The 24,420-nt window shown below is 46.9% G+C and overlaps 1 protein-coding gene across 2 annotated transcripts in view; it reads left to right on the top strand.

Annotated features, from left to right (window-relative positions):
* APMAP (adipocyte plasma membrane associated protein) overlaps nt 1-24,420 on the top strand; it is a 484,771-nt gene that overhangs the window by 403,044 nt on the left and 57,307 nt on the right. For both annotated transcript variants that reach the window (XR_015296645.1, XM_086927147.1), the window contains exon 8: nt 18,183-18,375. Coding sequence is in view for 1 of the 2 variants with exons in the window: in XM_086927147.1 (XP_086783273.1) it covers nt 18,183-18,375 (193 nt within the window). In the remaining variant the exon portion in view is untranslated. The remainder of the gene's footprint in view (nt 1-18,182; nt 18,376-24,420) is intronic.

Here is a 24,420-nt window from a genome sequence, read left to right on the forward strand (position 1 = left end):
GGAAGACCAACTGTTTGTTGGCTACGTGGGTGCGAAGAAGGGACGGGCGGTACATAAACGGACCATCTCTCGGTGGGTCGTTCTGTGCATCAAAGCGTGCTACTCTTTGGCTCGGAAGGAGCCTCCTGTTGGGCTGAGGGCCCATTCCACTCGGGCCACGGGGGCTACTACTGCCCTGGGCCGGGGAGTCCCCTTGCAGGACATTTGCCAGGCGGCTACGTGGGCCTCTCTGCACACATTTGCGAGGCACTACTGCCTGGACGGTCAAGTCCGGAGGGATGGCTTCTTTGGCCGTTCTGTCCTCCAGGACTTTCTGGTGTAGGATTGTATTGGTTCGCAGACCCACCACCGGGGTTGGTATTGCTGGGGTATCTATTCTAAGGTAAGGAATCTTATACTAACGTGTTTCTTTCAGATGAACAAGTTACTTACCTTCGGTAACGATATATCTGTAAGAAACATTAGTTAGTATTAGATTCCTTACCGCCCCACCCATCCTCCCCGTTCTGCGAACTGATACCTAGGGTTAAGGACATCCCTTTCAGGGCCCTAGTTTCAAATGGCACCAGTGTTGGTTCTCACATGGCTCTGCGTGTTCTGGCGCGGAAAAGCTGTGTGCAAAGAACTGATGTCAGCGCGCGGAGGCGGCGTCTATATACTCCAGCGACGTCATCACGGCGCACGGCGCCAACGACGGACGCGGAGCCGCAGGGGAAACCTGCAGACGACGCCTACCGACGCGCAGGGGTACTGCTACGCAAAAGTTTCCGGATCCAGACTGACGCCTGGGGATATTCTAAGGTAAGGAATCTAATACTAACTAATGTTTCTTACAGATATATTGTTACCGAAGGTAAGTAACTTGTTCATCTGCCCCGCTTTCCAGCAGTGAAGTTTGTGCCTCCTAACAGCACTATCCTGCATTGGCGCTGCAAGTGTTCATTATGTGACTGCAGGCAACAGTTGAAGGCCTGCACGGACCGGCCCCTAGCAGTGGGCTCTCCTTCACTTGGAATTCAACTACAGTTCAAATTTGACGGTATTGGAAGCTGCCCCACAGAGGGGAAGATTATTGATGCACTGCAAGGTCCAGAAGGCTTTGAGAGATGCCACGCCCACTGGGGCAGGTGTTGGGAATGTATATAACTGTGCACAATGAGAAACTGCTTCTTTAATCCCCTCTGAACTTTGCCTCTGGAGAAAGGATAGAGAAAACCTGAAATGCGTCAGGCTGGCATTTACTTTGAAAACTGCAATTGTGTGTTTATCTGCTGAAGCAAGCTGTGAAATGGATTCAAAAACTCCTGGTCGCTTAGCACCACTCCAAGTTCTGGTCTTGTGAAAAGTCCCGGCCTTCTCTCTGAGTCGTTCCCGTCGGTAGTCATCGAGGTCAGTATCTTCATCTGTTAAGTTTCACAAGAAGAAGACCTAGAAGTCGAAGCATTCCTCGACTTCACTGTGCCGGTCCAAGTCTTAAGGTGAGGAGTGGGAATGCTGCTGCAAGTCTAGGCCCTGCTCCCCCACTTCCACAGCTGGGCCTAAGACTGGGTCCGCTCCATGCTTCCATGAATTTCCCAGAGCTGAAGCGGCCCCCACCCATTTACAGCAATTCTGTGAGACAATTGTACCTCATCTATGGACAAGCTGACCTCTCTAGATTGCCTTCAGACCCCATGGGTTCGGAAGGTGCCCAGACTGTATTTCCACTGAAGGTTCACCATCGGTGCCATTTGGCCCTTTTGCATCTGTTGTATCTTGTTTTACATTTATATTTATTCATTGCACTGTCTCTTTAACATGTGCATTCCTTTTGTAAATTGTAAATAAATTGATACTTGTATAGCGCACTATTCGCCCGCAAGGGTCTCAAGGCGCTTGTACGAATACCGCTGTGGAACCCATCTTGGCTTTCCCTGTGAGGCGTCCACTCCTGGGCACCCCCAAGGTGGAGGCCAGGCATCCTTAGCGTTGTGGGGGCCGTTGTGGAGATTAAGCAAGCTATTGCCCAGAGTTGCAGAGTGGGACTCCATGATTGGAATAGGCACCGAGGCGAGAATTATCAGGGCCGTGGAATTTTGAGCCCAAGACCCGCCGAGGCGGGGAATTGAACTCTGTCCCGGGCTAGACGTCTGCATCAGGGTCTGCCGCTCTAACCATTGAGCCACACTTCTTTTAGATTCTTCATTACTGAGGTGTTCTTTCTCTTTGCTTGGTGGGGCAGTTGCCTGCTAGCCTGGAGAGGGACACCAGTTGATCTCTGTAGCTTAACAATAAATATAGAATACTTCTTTTATAACTCCTTGGTGATTGCAGCATCTTTTCCCCTACAACAGCATCAGTTCCTGGATTCAGACAGGCTTCGGTAGCCTTCACTGGAGTCCTGTCCATTGGCCCCGAGCCAGACTGTCGTCTGACATTGACTGACCAGACAAAGACCTTCTAGTTCTGAGACAGTGCCTTCATTTTTTGTCAGGCCCTGTAAGGAATATGCTAGGGGTAGATCTGGGAATTCTTATGGTTATCCTGACCCCCTTGAGGAACTTTTGGCCGAGGATAACTGGTGTGATGACCTGGCTGGCATCAGAAATTTACCTGATCTCTCTTCCTAGTGTGGATGCAGAGGAAGGGGCTTCTTTTGGTTTTGTGCAGAGGGCGGCTGAGATCCTGGACCTTATGCTGCCCTAGGTGGAGATCAAGACAATGTCCCAACAACGATGCTTCGACCTGCGGTATCTCACATGGAACCTTCCAAACCTACCCCCCCCCCCCCCAAAACAATGAAGCCCTCATTGATGTCCGGTCTGGGCCAAGCCCTTCACAGGCACTCCTGTGCACATGATCACCCGCTTCCACTGCCTCACTCTTGGGGACCTACCTCTTCTCACCCAGCACCACTCTCCAGAGAGTCTGGCTGTTCAGTCTTCAACGTCCTAGGTTAACCCTGGGGCGTACCCTACTATGCCACTGAATAGGGAATCCAAGAGTCTTGATACCTTTGGTAGGATGATCGTCTCTTCTGCAAACTTTGCTCTGCAGTCAGTGAACACTGCCTGCCTCTTGGGGTGAGTATACACATACCGGGGGGGACTCTGATGTGCTGCTCATGGTCTCGAAGGAGGCCTGAGCCATCCTGACCCAGACTATTGCAGCTGGCAGGGATGCAGCAAAGTTTACAATACACTGTGGACTTGACAGGACAGACTAGCGGAGTAGAGCAATTGCTTCATCGACACCGGACTATGGTCAGCTGGCATTTAGCGGGATGTTTCCATCATTCTTATGGATTTGCCCATCAATGATGATGTTCGGTGACCAGGCAGATTCAGTGCTTGAGCGCTTCAAAGACAGTAGGGCCCACTGCCCAGTCATTGGAACTCACCATTGCCTCACATCATCCTCTATCTCTGTCTTCCACCTTTCTGTGTTTGGGCTAACCAGCTGCGTCCATTTCCACTAAGCCACCACAGCCAGTATATTCTCCTGTCGTTTTGTGGCTGCAGACATGGATCCCACAAGCCTCATGGAACCCAAAGTCAGAGATCTGTGTCAAGGCAGCTCAAAAAATCCTTAACTTGCCCTTGCAGCATCACGGGCAACCAGTTTGCGGCAGGATCAGGCACCACCTTCTCTGCTAGCAATACATAACTTCGGACAAGTGGGAGCTCCAAATTGTTCAGCGAGATTGCACCCTTTCATTCACTGACTCCCCTCCTACCATGCCACCGTCTGGCGTGATGCCCTAAAACCGGTTCCAAGATGCTTGTTTCGGTCCAGGGAAGAACTGGCTTGGCACTTCGGCCTGGCTGTTCCCATGAGGCACAGGGTCAAGACGGAATTGCATATGGCTGGGTCTAAGCTGGGGTGGTATGGTGAGCAAAAGAACAATGGATTTAACCCAGATCTATCGACTCGAGAAGAATGTTTGATTTGCTCTGCATTCCGTCCATCATCTGTGTCTCTTTTGCTTTCTCGCTCTAAGTGCGCCAGTATGCCCAGACGTGGGCCCAGGGCTCACTGCAATACTGGATTCAAGTTAGCCTGGCTGATACGGGGTATTGCCCCAAAACCGGTCCCACAATGCTTGTTTCTGGTCTAGGGAAGACCTTGCTTGGTCCGGACTGTTTCCATGAGGCCCAGGGTCAAGACTGATTTGTATATGGCTGCGTCTAGATTGGGGTGGCATGGTGAGCAAAAGAACAATGGATTTAACCCAGATCTATTGACTGGGAGAGAATGTTTGATTTGCTCTGCATTCAGTCTATCTGTGTGTCTTTTATTGTCTGCAGATTTGCTGACAGAGGACCATCTCTCCCTGTTGCGTCAGGAAGCGCAAACCCTTTTGGCCAAAGTAGGCCATCAAGAGGGTGTTGACATCGGTTGTAGTGCTTTTCTCACTTCTTTCTGGAGCCAAAGATGAACAGATTCCACCTCCCTATACTAAATCTGTGCCCTCTCAACTACTTCCTGAACAAGCATTTACAATGCAATAGGTCTCGCAGTGACATCATTTTGAGTAAATGGCCTAGTAAATGACATTGTTTTTGTATATGGTTTGTTTTGTAAAAATGTATTAAAATGATTTTTTTTTTGTCCTCACCTCCCCATAGACACAGTAGTTTTGACAACCCGCCTAATGCTAATTGTACTCCCTCCGACTTACTGCATCCATCTAGCCATCCGCAGCCTTCCTCTTTATCCAGAGGACTGGGCGTAATCATTGGACTTATATTCCGCTCTCCAATTATCACCCATTTATCATATGCAAGCGTCGTCCCCTTGATGTCAAAGGGGACCAGATGTACGTTAATGGTTCTTCATATTCTAGGCTCGCCATGCGAAGAGCGGCTTTAATGCAACTTTCCCTTGTTGGAGGAACAGGATCTTTCCATCTTATGCATATCTCTCTTCTGGCCAAAACCACCAGATTAAGAAGCAAGCCCTTTTGCGGCTGTAACAGTGTTGTGTTCTCCTGCTTATTCATACCAAAGAGGACCAGAGGTAGGTCTACCGCTATAAGCATTTGAAAAATATCCGCTAAGGATTTGCCCACCTCTTTCCAATATCTGCCCAGTTCTGCACATTGAAAGAGCACATGTATATCATCCACCTTGTTAATGTGACACCTCGGACATGATGGTACTAAGGTAGAGGGGCCAGAAAATGTGGCTATCTTCGCTGGAGTATAGTATAGCCTGTTTAAAACATAGAAGTGGTTTTTCTTAAGTGTGGCAGGGTTAATGAATTTATACATTAATTTTATGGAGTATTCGAATAGAATTCCGGCTTCTTGATGGAGTGCGGTGTTGTTCCAGACAGCTACCTGCAGAGTAACATCCTGGTCTACTGCATCTAATAGGCTATTATACCAAAATGATACCTCTTTTTTCCTCGGGAAAACACTCTCAAATAGCCTCTATAGCTCCCAATTGCCTTCTGTCTCTCCTGCCTCCGCCTCAAACCAAGATCTTAACTGAAGGTACTAAAATCGGGAGAATGTGGACCCTATCTTATCAGAGAGTACTTCCCAGGGGAGAACCCCATCAGAGTCTACCAAATCTGACCACTTCTCTAACCCAGCTCTTCTTATCGGGATTGCTAAAGAGTCTCTCAAACAGGCCGGAGTACCCGGTGAGTCCCAGATTGGTGCGAATGGAGAATAATAGCCTACACCCCAGATTCGTCGTAGTTTATACCATATCTGAAGTGCTGCCTTTAACACCTTAAGGCGTACCTTCTTGAAAAATCTTGGGGCCCCAAAGTTATATAAGAACCCCGCCTGCCCATTGCCGCCCTCCGTTAAGACAAGTTCTCCTAATAATCTACCCCATGCGGTTTCTGATGGATTAGATAGAAGCATCCTGGTCCCCTTAAATTGAAATGCCAATAAGTATAGATTTATATCCGGAAGCGCCAGCCCCCCTTTTAACAGTTTTCTTCGTAGTTTTTTTCCAAGATAACCTAGCACTTTTCTGGCCCCAGATAAAACGACCTATTTTTCCTTGGATTTTATTTATCCTATCTTGTGGAAAAATAAGGGGGAGCGCACTAAAAAGTAAGGTTAGTTTAGGTAATACTGTCATCTTTACTAAATTCACTCTCCCATAGATTGATAAAGGGAGGTTTTTCCATTTAGCAAAGAGGAAGTCTATATCCTTCTCAATTTTCTTTAGATTAATCAATGGTATTCTATTTAGGTCTTTTACTATTTTTAGGTCTCGCCTGTCGATGCGCATGCGCATCGAGCTTGCGAGACTATGGGGGCTTAAACAGTCTTTAACCAACTTGCAAGGAATCGTGGCGATTCCTTGCAGTGCCCGTGAAATTCAAGTTCAATGCGCATGCGCATTGAGCTTAAAAGCGCGTGCACGTGCCCCCAGCCGCCACCCTCTCCCCGCTCTGCCCCCTCCCCTGCCCGCCGTGTCGCATTTCTCCTCCCCCCTCCCCTTCTCTGCCTTCCCTCCGTCTTGTCTCTTTTGGCCCCCCTCCTCCTCCTACTCTCCTCCCCCCTCCTCCTCCTACTCTCCTCCCCACTCTCTCTCTCACAGCCTCCCCCAGCTCCGCCCCCTCACTTCTTGGTTGCACGGCCGCTAGGCCGTGCCTCCCCTACTCTCCTCCCCCCTCCTCCTCCTACTCTCCTCCCCCCTCCTCCTCATACTCTCCTCCCCACTCTCTCTCTCCCAGCACAACCTTAACGGCAGTCCTTAAAGAAAGACCAGAGGTTTTACATTTAAATGGCGTTGGGGTGGTAATTACTTTTTTCACTTTTAAACCAAGTTCCGATGTGAAAACCTCGGTTAGGCAGTCTCTAGAGCCTGTTTCTGGTTCTTTGCCTGAACTGCCTATTCCAGTTCATTGGAGTACATGGGTCCGCCCACAGCGAAAAGACGAAGCATCGTTGGCTTTGCTGTGTTTAGTTGAAGTAGGGCGTTTACGCGCATGCTCTAGTGCCTAGTCAGGTTTTGTGTCTGTTTGGTCGAAGAAAAGAATTTTGGAGAGGTAACTACATCGTCGCTGACATGGTAAGTTCTCGGGTGTTGCAGCGTTAGTTAAGGCTTGAACCTACCCGCTAAAACACTCGCCGGAACCCAGTGTGTGCAGGACAGAGACGCATTGTGTGATCGATGCACACTGGGCGCGTAGCAGGGGGTCTCACTCGTAGCTAACTGCAGGTAGCGATGGTCTCCCTTGGCAGGGCTTTTCATTGGCAGGATTGTGATGGGTGATCCACATTTATCGCTAGGAGGATATGGCACACAGCTGTCAGTGAAGCGCCAAATTGCTTGTGCTGATTTGGGGCTGGGTCCGGGTCCGTTCCTTCGCCATATCCAGTCGTTGCTTTGATCACCCTCTTCTACCTCTTATTATTCCTCAGGGATATGAGGAACTTACATTTTCAACCTCTTTCCATGGCAGCTGGAAGGGCTTGACACCCCCCCACCCACACTTTATCTGTTGTAGTCAAGAGGTCACCCAGTTTTCAGGCATTCCCATTGCAGACGGCGACTACTTGACAGCCTTCAAACCCTTCCTGGCCCTGCCTTACACTCCCAATCTGAAAATTTCAACGCCGCGTTTTAATATTATGAAAATCTTACACTATACATAGACATTACGCTTATAGTCACCAGGTATTCACTGTACTTTTGGCTTACGAATATATTAATGGTAGGTGTCTTTAAAACTGCATTTTTTTCCTTCTTAGAGCTCGATCTGCCCTTTAAAAAAGCTTTCTCGTGCTTCTGATTTTTTGGGGTGTTCCGTAGATCCTATAAATATGTTGCCTCGTGAGTGCTTGATTGATTAAACTTCTTAGTTACTGGTTAGTTGGTGGCGAACACGGCTTACAATAAGAAAACCTTTGTCTATTAATCTGTTGCCATAGTACCCAACGTGCTTGTATTGTTCCTGCCAACAGGCAGGTCGCCACTCCGTTTGTAGCTAGTCGTTAAAGGCAACCTCGTCGCTTTTAAGAGCAGTGCAAAGCGTTCTGTTTGCCATCTTTCCCTTCTAGTGGAGACTTATTAATACATCCATGGCTTATATTTTTGTGTGTTTGTATTTCCGATACATTATTATTGCTTTCTTTGCTGGCTGACTTCAGATTGTTTTGCCTCTACCGTTTCTAACTCTGACGTGAGAGACTGGACTTTGAAAGATGTTTGGTACCTGAGCGGTTCCTCTTCTGTCCAAACATGTAAGACGTCATAAATAGCACCATTATCGTCCAGCACCTTCTATTGATATTCTCATTAGTATTAAGTGACAGAAAATTTATTCGGAAGGACAGGTACGGAAAATAAAATCTTTCAATTGAAATAGCCAATTTGTTTTGCACAGTTATACAGTTTTATTGATAAAAATATACAGCTCATTAACGCTAAATTTTGGTAATGTAATCACCTAGTGTATTGATTTTTGTTCTTATTAAATATGTGTCAGCCACACTTCATAATTTCAACAAATGTGCTTCATTTGTGTTTTCTTGATTCAGATATATTATAAAATATCTGCACAGTTCATTCACAGACATTTACATTTTGTTGTGCTTTGGGGAAAAAGGCTTTCTTTTACAGCAAGGTTGTCACATACATCCTCTCACTTCGAAGTCAGAGAGAGAAAAGTAAACACCAAGATCCCTCGGAAGAGACTGCCTGACTTTTGACATCTGTTTTTGAATGCACATCAAATGTGAGAACCTAAGTACAAGACGTAATGACCTGTCTACACAAAGCTAGCACATGGGCGAATACAGTAATTAGGCAATGCTTCATGGGTGAGATAAATTCACTCTGGACAACCCAAAACAACACCAGCAAATCAAAAGCATGCAAATGTGAGTTGCAAACCTTAAAGCCAATAGTAAGCAATTTGTATCATGTTTTACCAGGGAAGGAAGCTTCCTGGATGTCCCCAAGACGCCTTTAGCAAACAAGACAGCTGCGCTGTCTTAGGCTTAAACCTGAAAGTTACTACCAATTTTGCAACTCAGCAATGGTTCAAATGAGCCAAAATACATATGCTTCTCATTTCTAGGCAGCATACAATTCACAGTCAATGATGTCGCTAAGTTCGGTCTCGGTGGCAAAAGAAATGTCACAATTTGTTTTATTTGTATAGACTGTTGCATCCTAGCTTTGCCTCTCCTCACTCTCCCCTTTCCTCACTCTCAAATCCCTCTCTCCCCTCCCTCTTTTTCCCCTCCCTCTCTTTCCCCTCTCTCACCAATCCCCTCTCTCACCAATCCCCTCTCTCCTCACTACCTTCTCTCTTCACTCTCCTCTCTCTTCACTCTCCTCTCTCTTCACTCCCCTCTCTCCTCACTCCCCTCTCTCCTCACTCCCCTCTCTCCTCACTCCCCTCTCTCCTCACTCCCCTCACTCCCCTCTCTCCTCTCTCCTCACTCCCCTCTCTCCTCACTCCCCTCTCTCCTCACTCCCCTCTCTCCTCTCCATCTCCACTCTCCCCTCTCCTCACTCTCCCCTCTCCTCACTCTCCCCTCTCCTCACTCTCCCCTCTCTCCTCTCCAGCTCCCCTCTCCTCACTCTCCCCTCTCTCCTCTCTTCACTCTCCCCTCTCCTCACTCAACCCTCTCCTCACTCTCCCCTCTCCTCACTCTCCAATCCCTCTCTCCCCTCCCTCTCTTTCCCCTCTCTCCCCAATCCCCTCTCTCCCCAATCCCCTCTCTCTTCACTCCCCTCTCTCCTCACTCCCCTCTCTCCTCACTCCCCTCTCTCCTCTCTCCTCACTCTCCCCTCTCCTCACTCTCCCCTCTCCTCACTCTCCCCTCTCCTCACTCTCCCCTCTCCTCACTCTCCCCTCTCCTCACTCTCCCCTCTCCTCACTCTCCCCTCTCCTCACTCTCCCCTCTCCTCACTCTCCCCTCTCCTCACTCTCCCCTCTCCTCACTCTCCCCTCTCCCCTCTCCTCACTCTCCCCTCTCCTCACTCAACCCTCTCCTCACTCTCCTCTCTCCCCTCTCTTATTCTACCTCTCTTCTCCTATCTACTTACCTCTCTCCTCTCGTCCCGCTCCCCTCAGCACCACCACAGCATCACTCAGGGGCACCACAACATCACTATGCGCCACTACAGCATCACTGAACGCCACAGCATTACTCATCGCCACCACAGCATCACTCAGCACCACACCAGCATCACTCAGCACCACACCAGCATCACTCAGCACCACTCACCATCACCACATCATCACTTAGCGCCACCCCAGCATCACTCAGCACCACCACATTCTCACTCAGCACCACCACATTATCACTCAGCGCCACCCCAGCATCACTCAGCGCCACCCCAGCATCACTCAGCGCCACCCCAGCATCACTCAGCGCCACCCCAGCATCACTCAGCGCCACCCCAGCATCACTCAGCGCCACCCCAGCATCACTCAGCGCCACCCCAGCATCACTCAGCGCCACTGCAGCATCACTCAGCGCCACTCCAGCATCACTCAGCGCAACCACAGCATCACTCAGCGCAACCACAGCATCACTCAGCGCAACCACAGCATCACTCATGACAAAGCTAATAATTTAGCTATTTCAAAAAACACAATAATTTAAAAAAGTCATTTATAAGACCAATAGCTCAAACTTTCCAAATGCGAGACCTATTGCATTTCCAATGCTTGTTACCCCTAGATACCTAAACTCCTTGCTTTCGGGGCCGTAACTATTTATCAGATTCCAACTCATAATCTCAGTCTTATCTGAATTGGCCATGTAGCCAGAGATCTCACCAAATTCTAGGAGTATATTTTCTAAGTGGGGAATAGAGATGCCAGGATTTATGGTGTAAATTATGATATCGTCTGCATATAAGGTGATTTTACATTCGTAATTTCCTGATTTAAAGGGTCGTATTATGTTATCCTGCCTGATGACCTGTGCCAAAGGCTCAATATATAAATTGAACAACATAGGAGACAGAGGGCACCCCTGTCTTGTCCCCCTCTGGATTACAAAACTCGGTGTCAGAGTACCATTTATTAAAAATGTTGCCGACGCTCCATAAGTTTTTTAATGTCTGAATGAAAATTTGGCCCATACCTATAGTTTCCATCACCTCCCATGGATATCCCCAACAGACCCGGTCAAATGCCTTGGCGGCATCTAATGCCACCACCACCAGAGGGTCCCCTCTATTTTCCGCTAAATCGATATTACCGATTAGCAGCTGGATTTGCTCCTGAATAATTCTCCCAGGCATAAAGCCCTTCTGATCGCAATTAATCAGACCAGGTATCAGTTTGCCCAATCTCCCTGGTAATATGCTCATTAAGATTTTATAGTCTGCATTCAGCAGGGAGATTGGGCAATATGAATCTGGCAATAGGGGATCCTTTCCTGGCTTTAATAGCAACACTATCGTGGCCTCTTTTCAGGAGGTGGGAACTTTCCCTGTTACACTGTATATTTTTTTAAACAACTCATGGAGTACAGGCAAAAGCTCTTCCACCAGTTCCTTATAGATTTCACTGGGCAGAGCATCCAGACCCGCTGCTTTCTTAGACTTTGTCCTCTTTATATGCTCCTTGTTTTCCTCCTTACTAAAAGGCGAATCTAGAAGATCCCTAGCTGTATCAGTTAATGTTGGCAGAGTTCTACCCATCAACCGTGTTCTTATTGCCTCATTTGAGGGGTTGATGTCTTCCTTGTATAGATTCGCGAAGCGTGATAAGAGACAGTCTTGAATACTTACAGGCTCACTAGATTTAGTGCCTACATTGTCAATCATCAATTCTCTTATGTTATTTTTGGCCCTATCGATCCTTGCCTTCCATGCCAATAAGGCACCCACTCTTTCCCCATACTCCAAAATTTCCATATTTCGAGCCTTCCACTGTACTTTACATTTCTGATCAAGGTGGGATTGTAAGTCTCTTCTTGCTTCCTCGAGCTCTCCCTCAATGCTCGCATATCCCTTACATTATTCTGAGAAATATGACCCCTTTTTATTTCTAGAAAAGAGATTCTCTCTTCCAAACCCTACAATTCTAAATAACCACGCTTATTCTTTGCACTTTTCTGTCAACGCAGAACCCCCCTCAGATGTGCTTTATAGGTATCCCAGACAACCTCCTCGGATGCTGACCCACAGTTGTAAAAAAAGAACTCCAAAGTTGTGCCTTTAATTGCTTGGATTAATTCCGGGTCCAAGAGTGCCGACCTGTTAAGCGTCCATCTAGCTTAAGAACTCCAAAGTTGTGCCTTTAATTGCTTGGATTAATTTAGGGTCCAAGAGTGCCGACCTGTTTAGCGTCCATCTAGCTTGTTGCAAGCTTAATTTGGTAGAATATGAAAACACTAATAGTGCGTTTTCCGACAAATGGCTCAGGTACACTGATATGTTAACTACATTCTCTACGTTTTCATTATTTATCCAGACATAATCGATTCTAGAGGCATGGTGATTCTTCTTACAAAAAAATGTAAATCCATCCATATATCCCTTCTTAGCTCTCCATAGGTCAACTAAATTGATGTTTACTAGTAGGTTTTTCATAACTCTTCGAGCTCTAGGAGTATCTATGATATGACTAATGTTAGATCTATCCTTTACGGGGTCAAGCAGGATGTTAAAATCTCCCCCTATAATAAATGGTGGATCTCCCATGATTAGCGTGTCTTGCAATTTTACTAGACAGAGGGGATCACCTATATTAGGACCATAATAAGAAGCACATGTCAATTTCTCTCCTTCAAAATCTAATAGTGCGATGATCCATCTGCCTGTTTGGTCGGTCTGGAATGATCATATTATACATGTGCTTCCCCTTTGAAGCCAGGGTATTTTTGCAAATACTGATTCAGACTCTTACTTATTCAAATGCGTCTCTTGCAGCAAAAATACTTGCGCAGGTGAACCTTCTATATATTTGAATATTAATCTCTGTCTTCTTGGACATCTCAGGCCGTTCAGGTTCCAAGACATTAATTGAATATTCCGACCCTTCATTTTGTTCTTAGTTTTATACGATTTGTGTTAAGCTTGTCTTTATGGCGAGAAAGCCCTTTCATCAGCCTACTTATCCGTAAATCATGGAGTAAGGACAGTTTTTAATTTTTTTTACTGCCACCCAGTGCCCCCCTCCCCACAATCCCCCTTCCGAACCCCACCCAACCGTGACCCCCCTGTATCCCTTCGACCTGAGGAACCCCCCCCTTCCAAAATAGGTTCTTACCTATTCGGACCCCGCCTCACAGTTGGCTCTATTTCATAACTTTGAGAAAAAAATTCTGTTTCTTGCTGGATCAATAAAAAGAATAATTTTTCCTAACAGTTAACCTCCCTTACACCCCCCCCCTGTTTTTCATCCCGGATCTGAACTATAAGTGTATCTGCCTCTTTAGTTGTCCGGATCATGTGCATGTGGTTGTTCCACATGACTCGCAATGTGGCTGGGAACCTTAACCCGTTAACTGCGGCGGTAATTCCGCCGCGGTGCAGGCTTTTTCGTGCGCGGGTGGAATGCCGTCGGCCAATGGCCAACGGCAACACTGGGGAGGTAGTGCTGCCGTCGGCCATTGGCCGACGGCAGCAGGGAAAGGGTTAATTGAGCCTTTGCCCCTAGACTATTTAGTTCAGCTAGTCTCTTCCCCAGCTCCCATTGCCTTTCTGCTGTTATGTGAGAAATATCAGACCTAATAGAAAAGGAGAATGCAGGTAGGTCAGAAAAGGGAGATGGTATGATGGTATGCTGCCTGCTTTTAGGGCTGCTGATAGAATCTGTTCTTTCACTTAGTAGGAAAGAAAGTTCACCAAGATTTTCCGTGGCTTTTGTCTTCCGGGATGCCTTTTAAATGGGTCTCTGTGTATCCTCTGGATTTCGTTCTTTAAATCCACGTTGGAAAGGGTCTTTAACACCGTTTTTTCCAGAAGAGAGATTACAAACCCCTTTATATCTTCTCCCTCAATATCCTCTGGCACATTAAAAAAATTCAAGTTATTTTTGCGTGAGTGGTTCTCGAGCCTTTCCAGATCCTCTTTAAGTTCTTTATTCTGCATAGCTAATTTCTCCAGTTGAAAGGAGGTAGACTCTATTGCATTCTTCATCCTCGGGATCTCTGCCTCAATTACCTCAGTTCTTGCTGTAACCTCTTCTAATTTTTCGGCTAAGATTTCATACGAAGATTTGATAGCTGCTTGATTTGCCTCTGACACTAAAAACCTATTTGCCAATTCGACCTGATTAGCCTCTGAAACAGAAAATCTACTTGCAATATCCCCTTTCATAGCAAGAAGGATATCCACCAAAGAATGGGATTGCTGATCTTCATTACCTTCCATTTTACAGACATGTATATTCCCCAACTTGTCCCCGTTTTTTTTAATTTTGGGAACTTTACGGCCTGAGATGTAACTTGCCCAATGTCGGAACCTGCAATGTCTACTATATCCGCCGATTTCTCAGGTTCTAAAACGGAATATCTGTTGGATAATGTAACAGTAGGGTGAACCCTTGACGTATTGTCCCATGTCTCATTAGGCCTTATAAGTTCTATTTGTTCTACCAGTTCAGGCGTGAATGGAGCTGGGGGCTCTATTTGGTTACCTTTAGGCTTCGAACTCTTGACTCCTGTGGTTTCCTTAGTGGCCTTAATAATCTTAGAATTTAGAGAGACCCCTTGCAACATCGTGGGTGGGGATTCGGGCATAAGCTTATTTTCCAAACCCTCTTCCTCTACCGAGGGCATAGGAGGGGGAGATAGAGATATTACTTTAGATGGTACTTTAGCAGATAATTTAGCAGTTGACAGCGACATTACTTGATAAAAGGATTTCAATGATGGAGTAATGTAAGGTTTAGTAGATATATTTTTCTTTGCACCCTCTTTTCCTTTCCCTCTCCGAATCCTTAATTTCAATAGTGTGGCTTCCAACCCCTCCGCTCCCTGCTTGCGCTGTTTCGCAGACAGTTTTATTTCTTCCACTGGTGGTGATTTACGTTGTGATATCGAAGATTGAATTATCACTTTGTTGCCTGTCAGGTGTGCTGCCCTCGCTCTTAGCGAATACCTATTTAACTGGGTGGGGGGGACTTTCCCTCTTGCACTTTGATGTCTTCCTCCTCCATACAGTCCTCAGAGATTTTTAAGCATTTGCTGCCCCCAACCACTGCTTGTTTTAGAACAGCCTCAAAGAGAACTCCTTGCACAGAACGTGCAAATCTACTTTCTCCTACTCTCTCCTCCTCTCTAGACTCCTCTCTCCATTCCCTGCATCTCCTGCTCTTGTCGCCCCCTCCTACCTGCTCTCGGGGCAAGGCTCTCCTGAGTCTTAATACGCCTCCACAATTTTGAAACAGGAGGGGGCCATTCCGTCTCTGCTCAGAGTCAGCAACCACCCAGCGCCATCCCGATAGCAGTGCACCAGGGAGGCCCCCGAAGCGGACTCCGACCGCGCTGAAACCTGAACGTCAACCCCTGGGCTCACCTCCAAACTCCAACTCGCCGCTGGCTCTCCCCACATACCAGGCTGCCATCGCTAGCCGCGCCCAATGGAGAACGAGGGGGCTGGGCGGGGCAAAGCACAGGACGGGCTCGGAAAACTCAGCCAAACAAGACGCCAAAAAATAACTGCAGCCGCATCCAAAAAAGAAGGTAATCAACTCTGCATCTGTCAGAGTCCGTCACTAAACATTCTCTAAATTAGGGGGTAAAGGTGTATAGAGGTCTCGACCTCTTTGATCCAGTATAGCTTGAGTCTCCTGCTCGGGCATCCGCGACCGTTCACTCGGCGGACGCCATGTTCCTCCTCCAACTATATTAAAATGATTGTAATGTAAAATGCAAATAGTGTGTGTAGGCCAGGACCCTACTTTTTTCCTAAGTGTGTGGAAATTTGGTACATACAATGGCGGACGTCACCTATTTCCAGACTTCGGTGGACCTCAAGCATTCACTGGGGTTAACTATATACATGCTGAAGTCACACCTGACTCCCTGTCACACTCCCTTTCATCTGAGCTATTTTGGACACAGTGCAATTCTACTCCTGTCCTCTGAAGCAGCGAGTTAAGGATATTCAGGCGATGATTCAGATGTTTCAGCATCGAACCAGAATTTTGGTGAAACTGACACTGAGACTGCCGGGTTTCTTTGCCTCCTACATACTGCTGGTAAAATGTGTCCGTTGGCATTTGTAGATTCTTCGTGGGACCTGAAATCCCAATTAGCCAAGCAGCAAGGTAATGTTTCCGACCTGGGCCAGATATCGGAGGGAACTGCAGAAGACCTGTAGTAGTGGCTGAAGAACCGAGATGGAGTCAGGGCAGGCCCCTCTCCCTTTCCCCTCCCAGATCTCACTGTGGTGACCTGTACATCACTTGGTTTGGGTGGCCATCTGGGAGGGGTGGAGATCAAAGTACTCTGGTCTCTGGCGGAGTCTTGGCCGCCATATCAACCTATTGGACTTTAGCGCGATTTGCTTGGCATTGAAAGCCTTTCTTTCATGTATCAAGGGGAGGCTGGTTCAGGTCTTCACTGACAACACCACCTCCATGCAGTACTGGCACAAGCAGGGCAGGTGGGTTCTTTGACCCTGTGCCAGGAGGCCTTGCCCCTCTGTACAGGGCAGGAAGTCATGACATATTTCTGGTCATAAAACACAACTCAGTCGTCAATCTCTTGCAGCACGTGGTGGGATCTCTGAACGCCAGGGCGGAAAAACTCTGATTTTAATGCCTTGCGGATCACAAATGGGGTATTCACCCGGAAGTCGAGCAAGGTCCCTTCCACGACTGGGGAGAAACTTGCTTGGATCTTCTAGTCACCACCAAGTAAGTGTAATGTCAGCACTTCTGCACGTTGAAATATCCAACACAGCTCCTGCTGAAATACTAATTTCATCTACAGTAAGGTTCAGGGCTCCTGTATGCCTTCCCGCAGATACCTCTCCTGCCCCAAGTTTTGAACAACATCCGGATAGACTGGGCCCAAAACATCCTTGTTGGGCATGGAGAGTATAGTATGCCATCTCCTGAGCATGAGCATTGGTCCTCCGATCAGGCTGCCTCTTCTGGAGGATCTCCTGTCGCAGCAACAGGGTGCGGTTCTGTGCCTGAACCTGTGCACTCTCTGCCTTCATGCGTCGAGTTAGAGTGGTGGAAGTTCAGAAAGAGCTTCAACATATCTTTCCCGCTAAACCTTTTGTTACACCCCAATGGGACCTTAATTTGGTTTTAGCCAACGAAGTGTGTTCACTCTTTGAACCCATGAGTAGCTTCCCTATACAACAACTGACAATCAAGACAGTCTTTTTGTTGGCCAACACATCCACCAGGAGGCTCTGGAAAACAAAACCAAGCCGCTCACCCGAGGTGACATCCTGCAAAGTGGGGCTTTAGGGTTATCCAAGATGCCTAAGGGAGAATTCCTGATATTTTGCCTGAAGTAGTGTGATTGTTACAAAAACTGATCTCTGTTTGCACTGCTTGTCATAGTCTGAGACCTTAAGTTAGCCAACGTAATGAAGAACTCCAATAAACATGGTGTTGCTTCTGGCTAAGGGATCTATCACTAAACATTTTTGTAAACAAACAGGTTTCCTGTGTTTAAAGAGTGTTTCCCAGGCATGGCTAAATGCTTCTTAAATGAAGTACCCAGATAGGGAGCCAGAGAATGATGTTGGAAGCACACCAAGGCTTTGAGATTCCTGGATAGAACATTCTGGCATCATTTAGTGGCAGCCTAGACTTTGTGCTTGTCTCAAAGGTGTACCCATGGACATAATTTCATAACGCAAGTTGAGGATGTGTGTCCTCCCCTGCTATCTGATAATATGTGGATTATAGAACATAGGCTGATTTGTTGCTGGAATAGCTTCACTATTCATACTGAAGTTTCCGGAATTCCCAAGAAATTGGGTAAAATACAAAATGAATGAAACTTGGAACCAAACAACTAAATACTATACTATTATGCTTTTATTTATTTCTGGACATTATTCAATAAATTTAAATCTGTAAGATAACAAAACTGTACATTCAGAGAGAAACTAATGAACCTTCTTTATAAGACCTAGTCTTGGTTATATTTCTCAATAAGTATACACTAACCACATGTTTTTAGTTTGTTTATTCTCTATGAGTTAGGTTTTAATACATCTGGCCAGGTTTTTAACTGATCTGCTTTTTTTGTTTTGTGGCTGTTTTATTTTCCTTTTCTGTAGGTACTACGTTTCCGGGTTAATGAAGGGAGGCATAGATATGTTTGTGGAGAATATGCCAGGCTTTCCAGACAACATTCGTCTAAGTAGCTCTGGTGGCTATTGGGTAGCCATGTCTACTGTTCGACGAAATCCTGGCTTTTCAATGGTGGATTTCTTAGCAGATAAACCGTGGATAAGAAAAACAATTTTCAAGGTACCGAGATTTCTTCCTTAATTTGTTTCATAGAACAGGCAGAACGTATCTCAAAATTGTTAACATAATTAAAGGAGTTATTGTATATCCAATTTTAAAGGGCTGTTCTTTATTTGATGGAGCACATTATCAATAAGAACACATGCGTGCTATAAAGATGTCTTTAGATGTTAAATTTTCATTTCAGCACAGAGTTCTTTGGGAATAGTCTTTTATTGAATTCCTCTGCTCATTATCAATGTATACGAAACGTCCTTTTCAATATTTTCTGTAGCAGTCTCACCCTTCTCTCTGATAAGGAGGGACTGCTGGTCTTTGTATGGGGTTTGATTTCTGGCCTTGTTGCAACAGCATGCTGAAGCAAACATTTGTGTCGGGCGCAGTTGGTGTAAAAAACAAAAGAAACCAAACCTCTTTGTGTTATACTGCTCCCAGATTTGATTTTTAGTGGTGATCAGTCTTGAGTGAGCATTGTAGGTGACATTGCAAAGCACCATTAATTAGATACTATATCGTTTTGATAAAATATCAACATTTTGTTTCATGATGTCAAGAGGATCTCATTGTGCTGAAGTAGTCCAGGAAGTAAGAACTGGATATATGAGACATCCTATGGGACATAACACATGATGGTTTATCCCATTTCCTTTTCTCCCTTCTTTCTACTCTGCATTTTGCCCCATAAACCTTAGAGACAATTCACATTGGAATTAATGCATTTAACACATGTAAGGGGAGCCAGTAGAACCATGATGTAGGCATGGTACTTCTATCCACCTTCTAGATGGGATTGTAGAGGTGCATTACTAGTTGTCACATTGTGGGCCAATGGGACAATTCAACTGCCTTTAGTTTCATATTTGTAGATCTCTGGTTTGTTGCTAGAGCCACTTGATAGCGCTATTGTAGAGCAGATCAGTGACGTGGTTATTTTCTATGCCAACCGGAGGGCCACAAGGCTAGTGGGTGAGGAGTCCCCAGTTGGCTGTAGTCTAGAGGGCTCCAGTCAAGATCTCTTGTGCACTGCTCAGGGAATCTATCCCTACAGGAGGTGAGGTAGGGATTCTCAGTTTAAGGTGTTGTTTTAAGGTTGAAAGTTGAAGGAATGCTACTTTGAACAGGACTACTTTCAGTCCTTTTGTGAACACGGCCAGGATTCGAAAGATATTTCGAGTTTTGGCCCTCCCGACATTTGAAAGTGGTCACAAATGTTTGATTTTTATTCTTACCCCTACTGTAATAACTTAAAGGGAAGTTCTTAAGGGCTAGAGAGATATGTTCTGTTCTCCAGTATTAGGGGTGTCTTTCATAGATTCACATGCCTGAATCATTCCCCGTCGTCGGAGTGGGAGTCCCACGGTACATAAAAAAGCAATAAAATGCTATAAATATATAGTAATACCAATAGAAATGAACCAGGAAGTAAAACAGCCAATGGTACAGTAGGCAAAAACTTCCCATCTATGACTATCATAGTCATTTTGTATAGTCCAAAATACAGCCAATCAGGCGCCAGCACCCACCAGAATGTTCTCCCCAGAGGCTCAGGCTCTCAGATTTTCTACCGCACGTCGTGTGAAGGGAGTCTCCCTGAGCTCTGCTCAGTTTTTCTAACTTCTACTTCATCTGTGTCTTATTTTCAGGATGTCTTCAAAGAAATCTCTCTTCAGAGCCTGTGACTGCTGTGGTAAGCCTCGGCTTTTTGAGAAAGATCCACACAAAAAGTGTATTTATTGTCTCTACCCAGACCACCAGGCCTCTGATTGTAAAATCTGCAGAACCATGCCTCAGAAGACTCTCAGAGATAGAGAGGGTCGTTTACTGCTGTGGTTGAAGAGGCTAAAGGATTCTTCTAATACTGTTTCAGAAGTAGGCAGTGTCACATCTGCTTCCACTTCAGCCTCCAGGAAGAGATCTGCGCCTGAGGGAATGTCATCTCCCAAGGCTAAGCTGCCTAAAAAACAACCACCTGCTAAAGGACTGGATCAGCCTTCCACTTCTCAGGCTGTCCCCACCTCCAGGGGCATGGAAGGCGCTTCTGCTTCCTCAAAGGGGAAAAAACTCAAGCTTCCCCTATCTTCTGACAGGATTTTACCACAGAATTCATCTCCGCCTCCTGTGAAGTCTTCTTCAGCTTCCTCGTCGACGAGAACGACGACTTCAGTGACATCTACGGTAACATTTTCATCTCCTAAGCCTAGTATGGTTATGTCCTCGTCTACGGCATCTCCAACGATGGTTTTTGTTTCTGTGAGGCCTATTTCGTCGACGTCCGTCGTCGACGCCTCGTCGTCGACGTCTTTACAGGCTTTACCGCCGACGAAAAAGACTCCGTCGACGAGCTCGTCGTCAGGCTCTACGCCGTCGACGAGAATACCACCGTCGACGAGGAGTGACTCGTCCACGAAGACGGTCCCGTCGACGAAGGGTGTCCCGTCGACGAAGGGTGTCCCGTCGACGAAGGGTGTCCCGTCGACGAAGAGTGCTCCGTCGACGAAGAGTGTCCCGTCGACGAAGAGTGTCCCGTCGACGAAGAGTGTCCCGTCGACGAAGAGTGTCCCGTCGACGAAGAGTGTCCCGTCGACGATGAGTGTCCCGTCGACGAAGAGTGTCCCGTCGACGATGAGTGTCCCGTCGACGAAGAGTGTCCCGTCGACGAAGAGTGTCCCGTCGACGACGAGTGTCCCGTCGACGACGACTATTTCGTTGCCGAAAAGTGTCCCGTCGACGAGAGGTGATCCGTCGACGACAAATCCGTCGGAAGTTAACCCTCCGACGACGCCGCAGTTATCCTCATGCACGGCACTTCAGGTGTGGTCTCCGTCGACGGTGTTTTTAACACCACGCCAAGCAGCAGAACAGCTGCGCAACACTGTAATGAGGCTTTCACCCCTGCGTGTTTCACCTCACAAGGTGTCCTCTGAAGTCCCAGACCAACTACTGGATTCTGACAGTGACAATGAGATGGTCCAGAATACTTTTGGACAAGCCACTAGTCCATCGGAGTTACATATTAAACTTCAAGATGATGAATATGAGGATCCTCACACTCCTGCTGAGGTATCGATGCCGGTCACTACCCCTGTTGGTCAAGTACCTTTGGATTTAATATCCAACTTACAATTTATGCTGGACGATTACTATCGGAGGTTTCCACCTTCGGAATTGGCAGGTTCTGGACAAGCAACTCCAATTTCGGAAACGCCTCCACCCGTGCTCCCATCGGTGTGCCCACCTTCACACCCACAACCTGCTCACGAAGAGGACCCGCAATCCTCGGAAGATGACGACCAACGGGAGGAAGGAGAAGTGGATGATTTATCGGAGTGGGAGGACTATCAGGTCCAATCTCCTTCTACATCTCCTCAGACTGCGTCGGCCTCTCCTCCTGTTGATGTAGCAAATTTTCACTTGCTGATGGAGCGTGCAACCGCACGTTTTCATATGAAGATGGAGCATACTCAACAAGAATGTTTTCCTTTACGATTTTAAAGATCAGCCCAGACGACAAATTAAGACAATACCCATTGTGGAATTCATCTGGAAGGAAGGTGTTAAGGTGATGTCAACGCCGGCTTCCATTCCTCCAGTCTTGCCAAGAATTGATAAGAAATATAAAGCTCCAGACAAGACGCCTGCCTGTCTCATTGGACAAGCAAAACTTGACTCGGTAATTGTCCAGGCGGCTCAGAAAAGGGCCAGAAATCCGTCCTCTGCAGTTACGGCACCGCCGGATAGAGATGGCAGACGCCTAGACTCAATAGGAAAACGAGTTTCCACCATGGCTGCAACAACTGTCCGTGCTGCCAACGCATTAGCCATCTTAGGTCGTTACGACCGTCAAATGTGGTCTGACATCTCACCATTTATCGATCTACTCCCTGAGCCATCTAAGGCGGAAGCACTCCAGATTCTCCATGAAGGTCAAAGGACCTCTGAAGAAATAATTGATTCAGCTGTTGATGTGGCATCTACAGGTTTTCGCCAATTAGCAGGGGCTGCGGTACTCCGTAGACAGGGGTGGTTACGTTCCACTGCCTTTAGACAGGAAGTGCAAAACCGAGTTCTAGACATGCCATTTGATGGCGAATATTTATTCGGCCCCGAGGTAGAGGAGGCCTTACAGACTATCAAGAAGGATACCGAAACGGCCAAATCCTTAGGCACTCTACAATTTCACAAGCCGCCCTTTCGAGGAGCGAGAGGACGAGGAACGTCCTTCAATAGAGGTGGATACCAGCAACAACATCAGCAATCCTCATACCGTCAGGGTAATCAGCGCTACCAAAATCAGCGCTACCAGTCTTATGGGCAGAAAAGATCTCAATACACCCCAAACAGGGGTAGGGCTACATACCGCGGCAAGGACAAGCGACAATGATATTTTTCACCTGCCACCACCGTCTTTTCACCCTCTCAAAAGACTTGGCGGAAGAATCTCCAAATTTTACTCCAATTGGCAGTCGATAACAACGGACAAATGGGTCCTGGATATTGTCGCCAGGGGCCATGCCCTAGAATTCGAAAAATTTCCCCCAAATGTACCGCCAAAGGGCCCGCCTCCAGCTCACCTGAAGGAGCTGTTTACCCAAATCAAAATGATGATACAAAAAGGAGCTATCGAGGGCGTTCCTCAGAGGATGAGAGGACTAGGATTTTACTCCAGGTTCTTCCTGATCAGAAAGAAGAACGGGGAGTGGCGCCCGATCCTCGATCTTCGAGCATTAAACAAATACCTAAGGAAATTATCATTCCGGATGCTCTCTCTTCAAGAAATTTTGCATCTTTTATCACCGGGAGATTGCATGGTCACCCTAGACCTTCAGGATGCATATTTCCACATCCCCATCCTACCTCGCCACAGGAAATTCCTTCGCTTCAGGGTGGCTGGCAGGGACTTCCAATTCAAAGTCCTTCCTTTTGGACTACGGTCAGCTCCAAGAGTTTTTACGAAGGTTTTAGCTCCAGTAACTGCGCACCTCCGGCTGGAGGGAATACAAATTTTCCCATATCTGGACGATTGCCTTATAAAGGCCAATTCTCATGGCACCGTTCAACGTCACCTTCACCAGTGTCTCCACCTGTTTCAGTCTCTAGGCCTGACAATAAATTTCTCCAAATCCCAGATGCAATCGTCTCAAAGAATAGCATTCTTAGGAGCAATGTTGGACACTCACAAATGCAAAGCTTTCGTCTCAAAGGAGAGGCAAATGAAAATAAGTCGGCTAGCACAAGATCTCATGCAAAGAAAGTCAGTTTCTGTCCGACTATACAAATCCTTTCTGGGGATGGCATCGGCTTGTATTCCATTACTTCCAAATTGCAGGCTTCAAATGAGGCCGCTCCAGGAGGAACTAGCCCTGCAGTGGCAACAGGTTTCAGGCACTTTCGAGGACCTCATTCAAATCACACCACTCATGAAAGAGTCTCTTCTGTGGTGGACACAGAGGTGTCATCTCAGTCAGGGTCATGCGTTCCTTCAAGAACCACCAAGTCTCACCATCACTACAGATGCATCCCTCGAGGGCTGGGGGGCTCATCTGCAAGGCCTCACGATCAGTGGCAAATGGACTGTACAACAGAAACGGTGGCACATCAATCGTTTGGAACTGAGAGCCATTTTTCTTGCCCTCAAGGCGTTTTGTGCCATCATTCAGAACACCAATGTGTTGATAAGAACGGACAACACAACAAGCATGCACTACGTCAACAAACAGGGAGGAACTCGATCTCTTCTCCTGTCTCAAGAGGCGCAGGAATTATGGACATGGGCTCTTCACCACAATGTACAGTTGCATGCGGTGCATGTTCCGGGAACGGAAAACGTCCTTGCGGATGCACTCAGCAGGACCACAATCACCAACCACGAATGGGAGCTTCACCAGAACACAGTGGACCACATCTTTCATCAGTGGGGTTGGCCAGACCTAGACCTATTTGCGACAAGTACCAACAGCAAATGCCTGAGCTTCGCCAGCTGGCACCCCCACAAGAATTCTCTGGGGAATGCATTCTCCCTCGATTGGTCCCTGAGGTTTGCGTACG

The sequence above is a fragment of the Lissotriton vulgaris genome, chromosome 6 (genome assembly GCF_964263255.1).
Source record: "Lissotriton vulgaris chromosome 6, aLisVul1.2, whole genome shotgun sequence".
Classification (NCBI taxonomy): Eukaryota; Metazoa; Chordata; class Amphibia; order Caudata; family Salamandridae; genus Lissotriton; species Lissotriton vulgaris.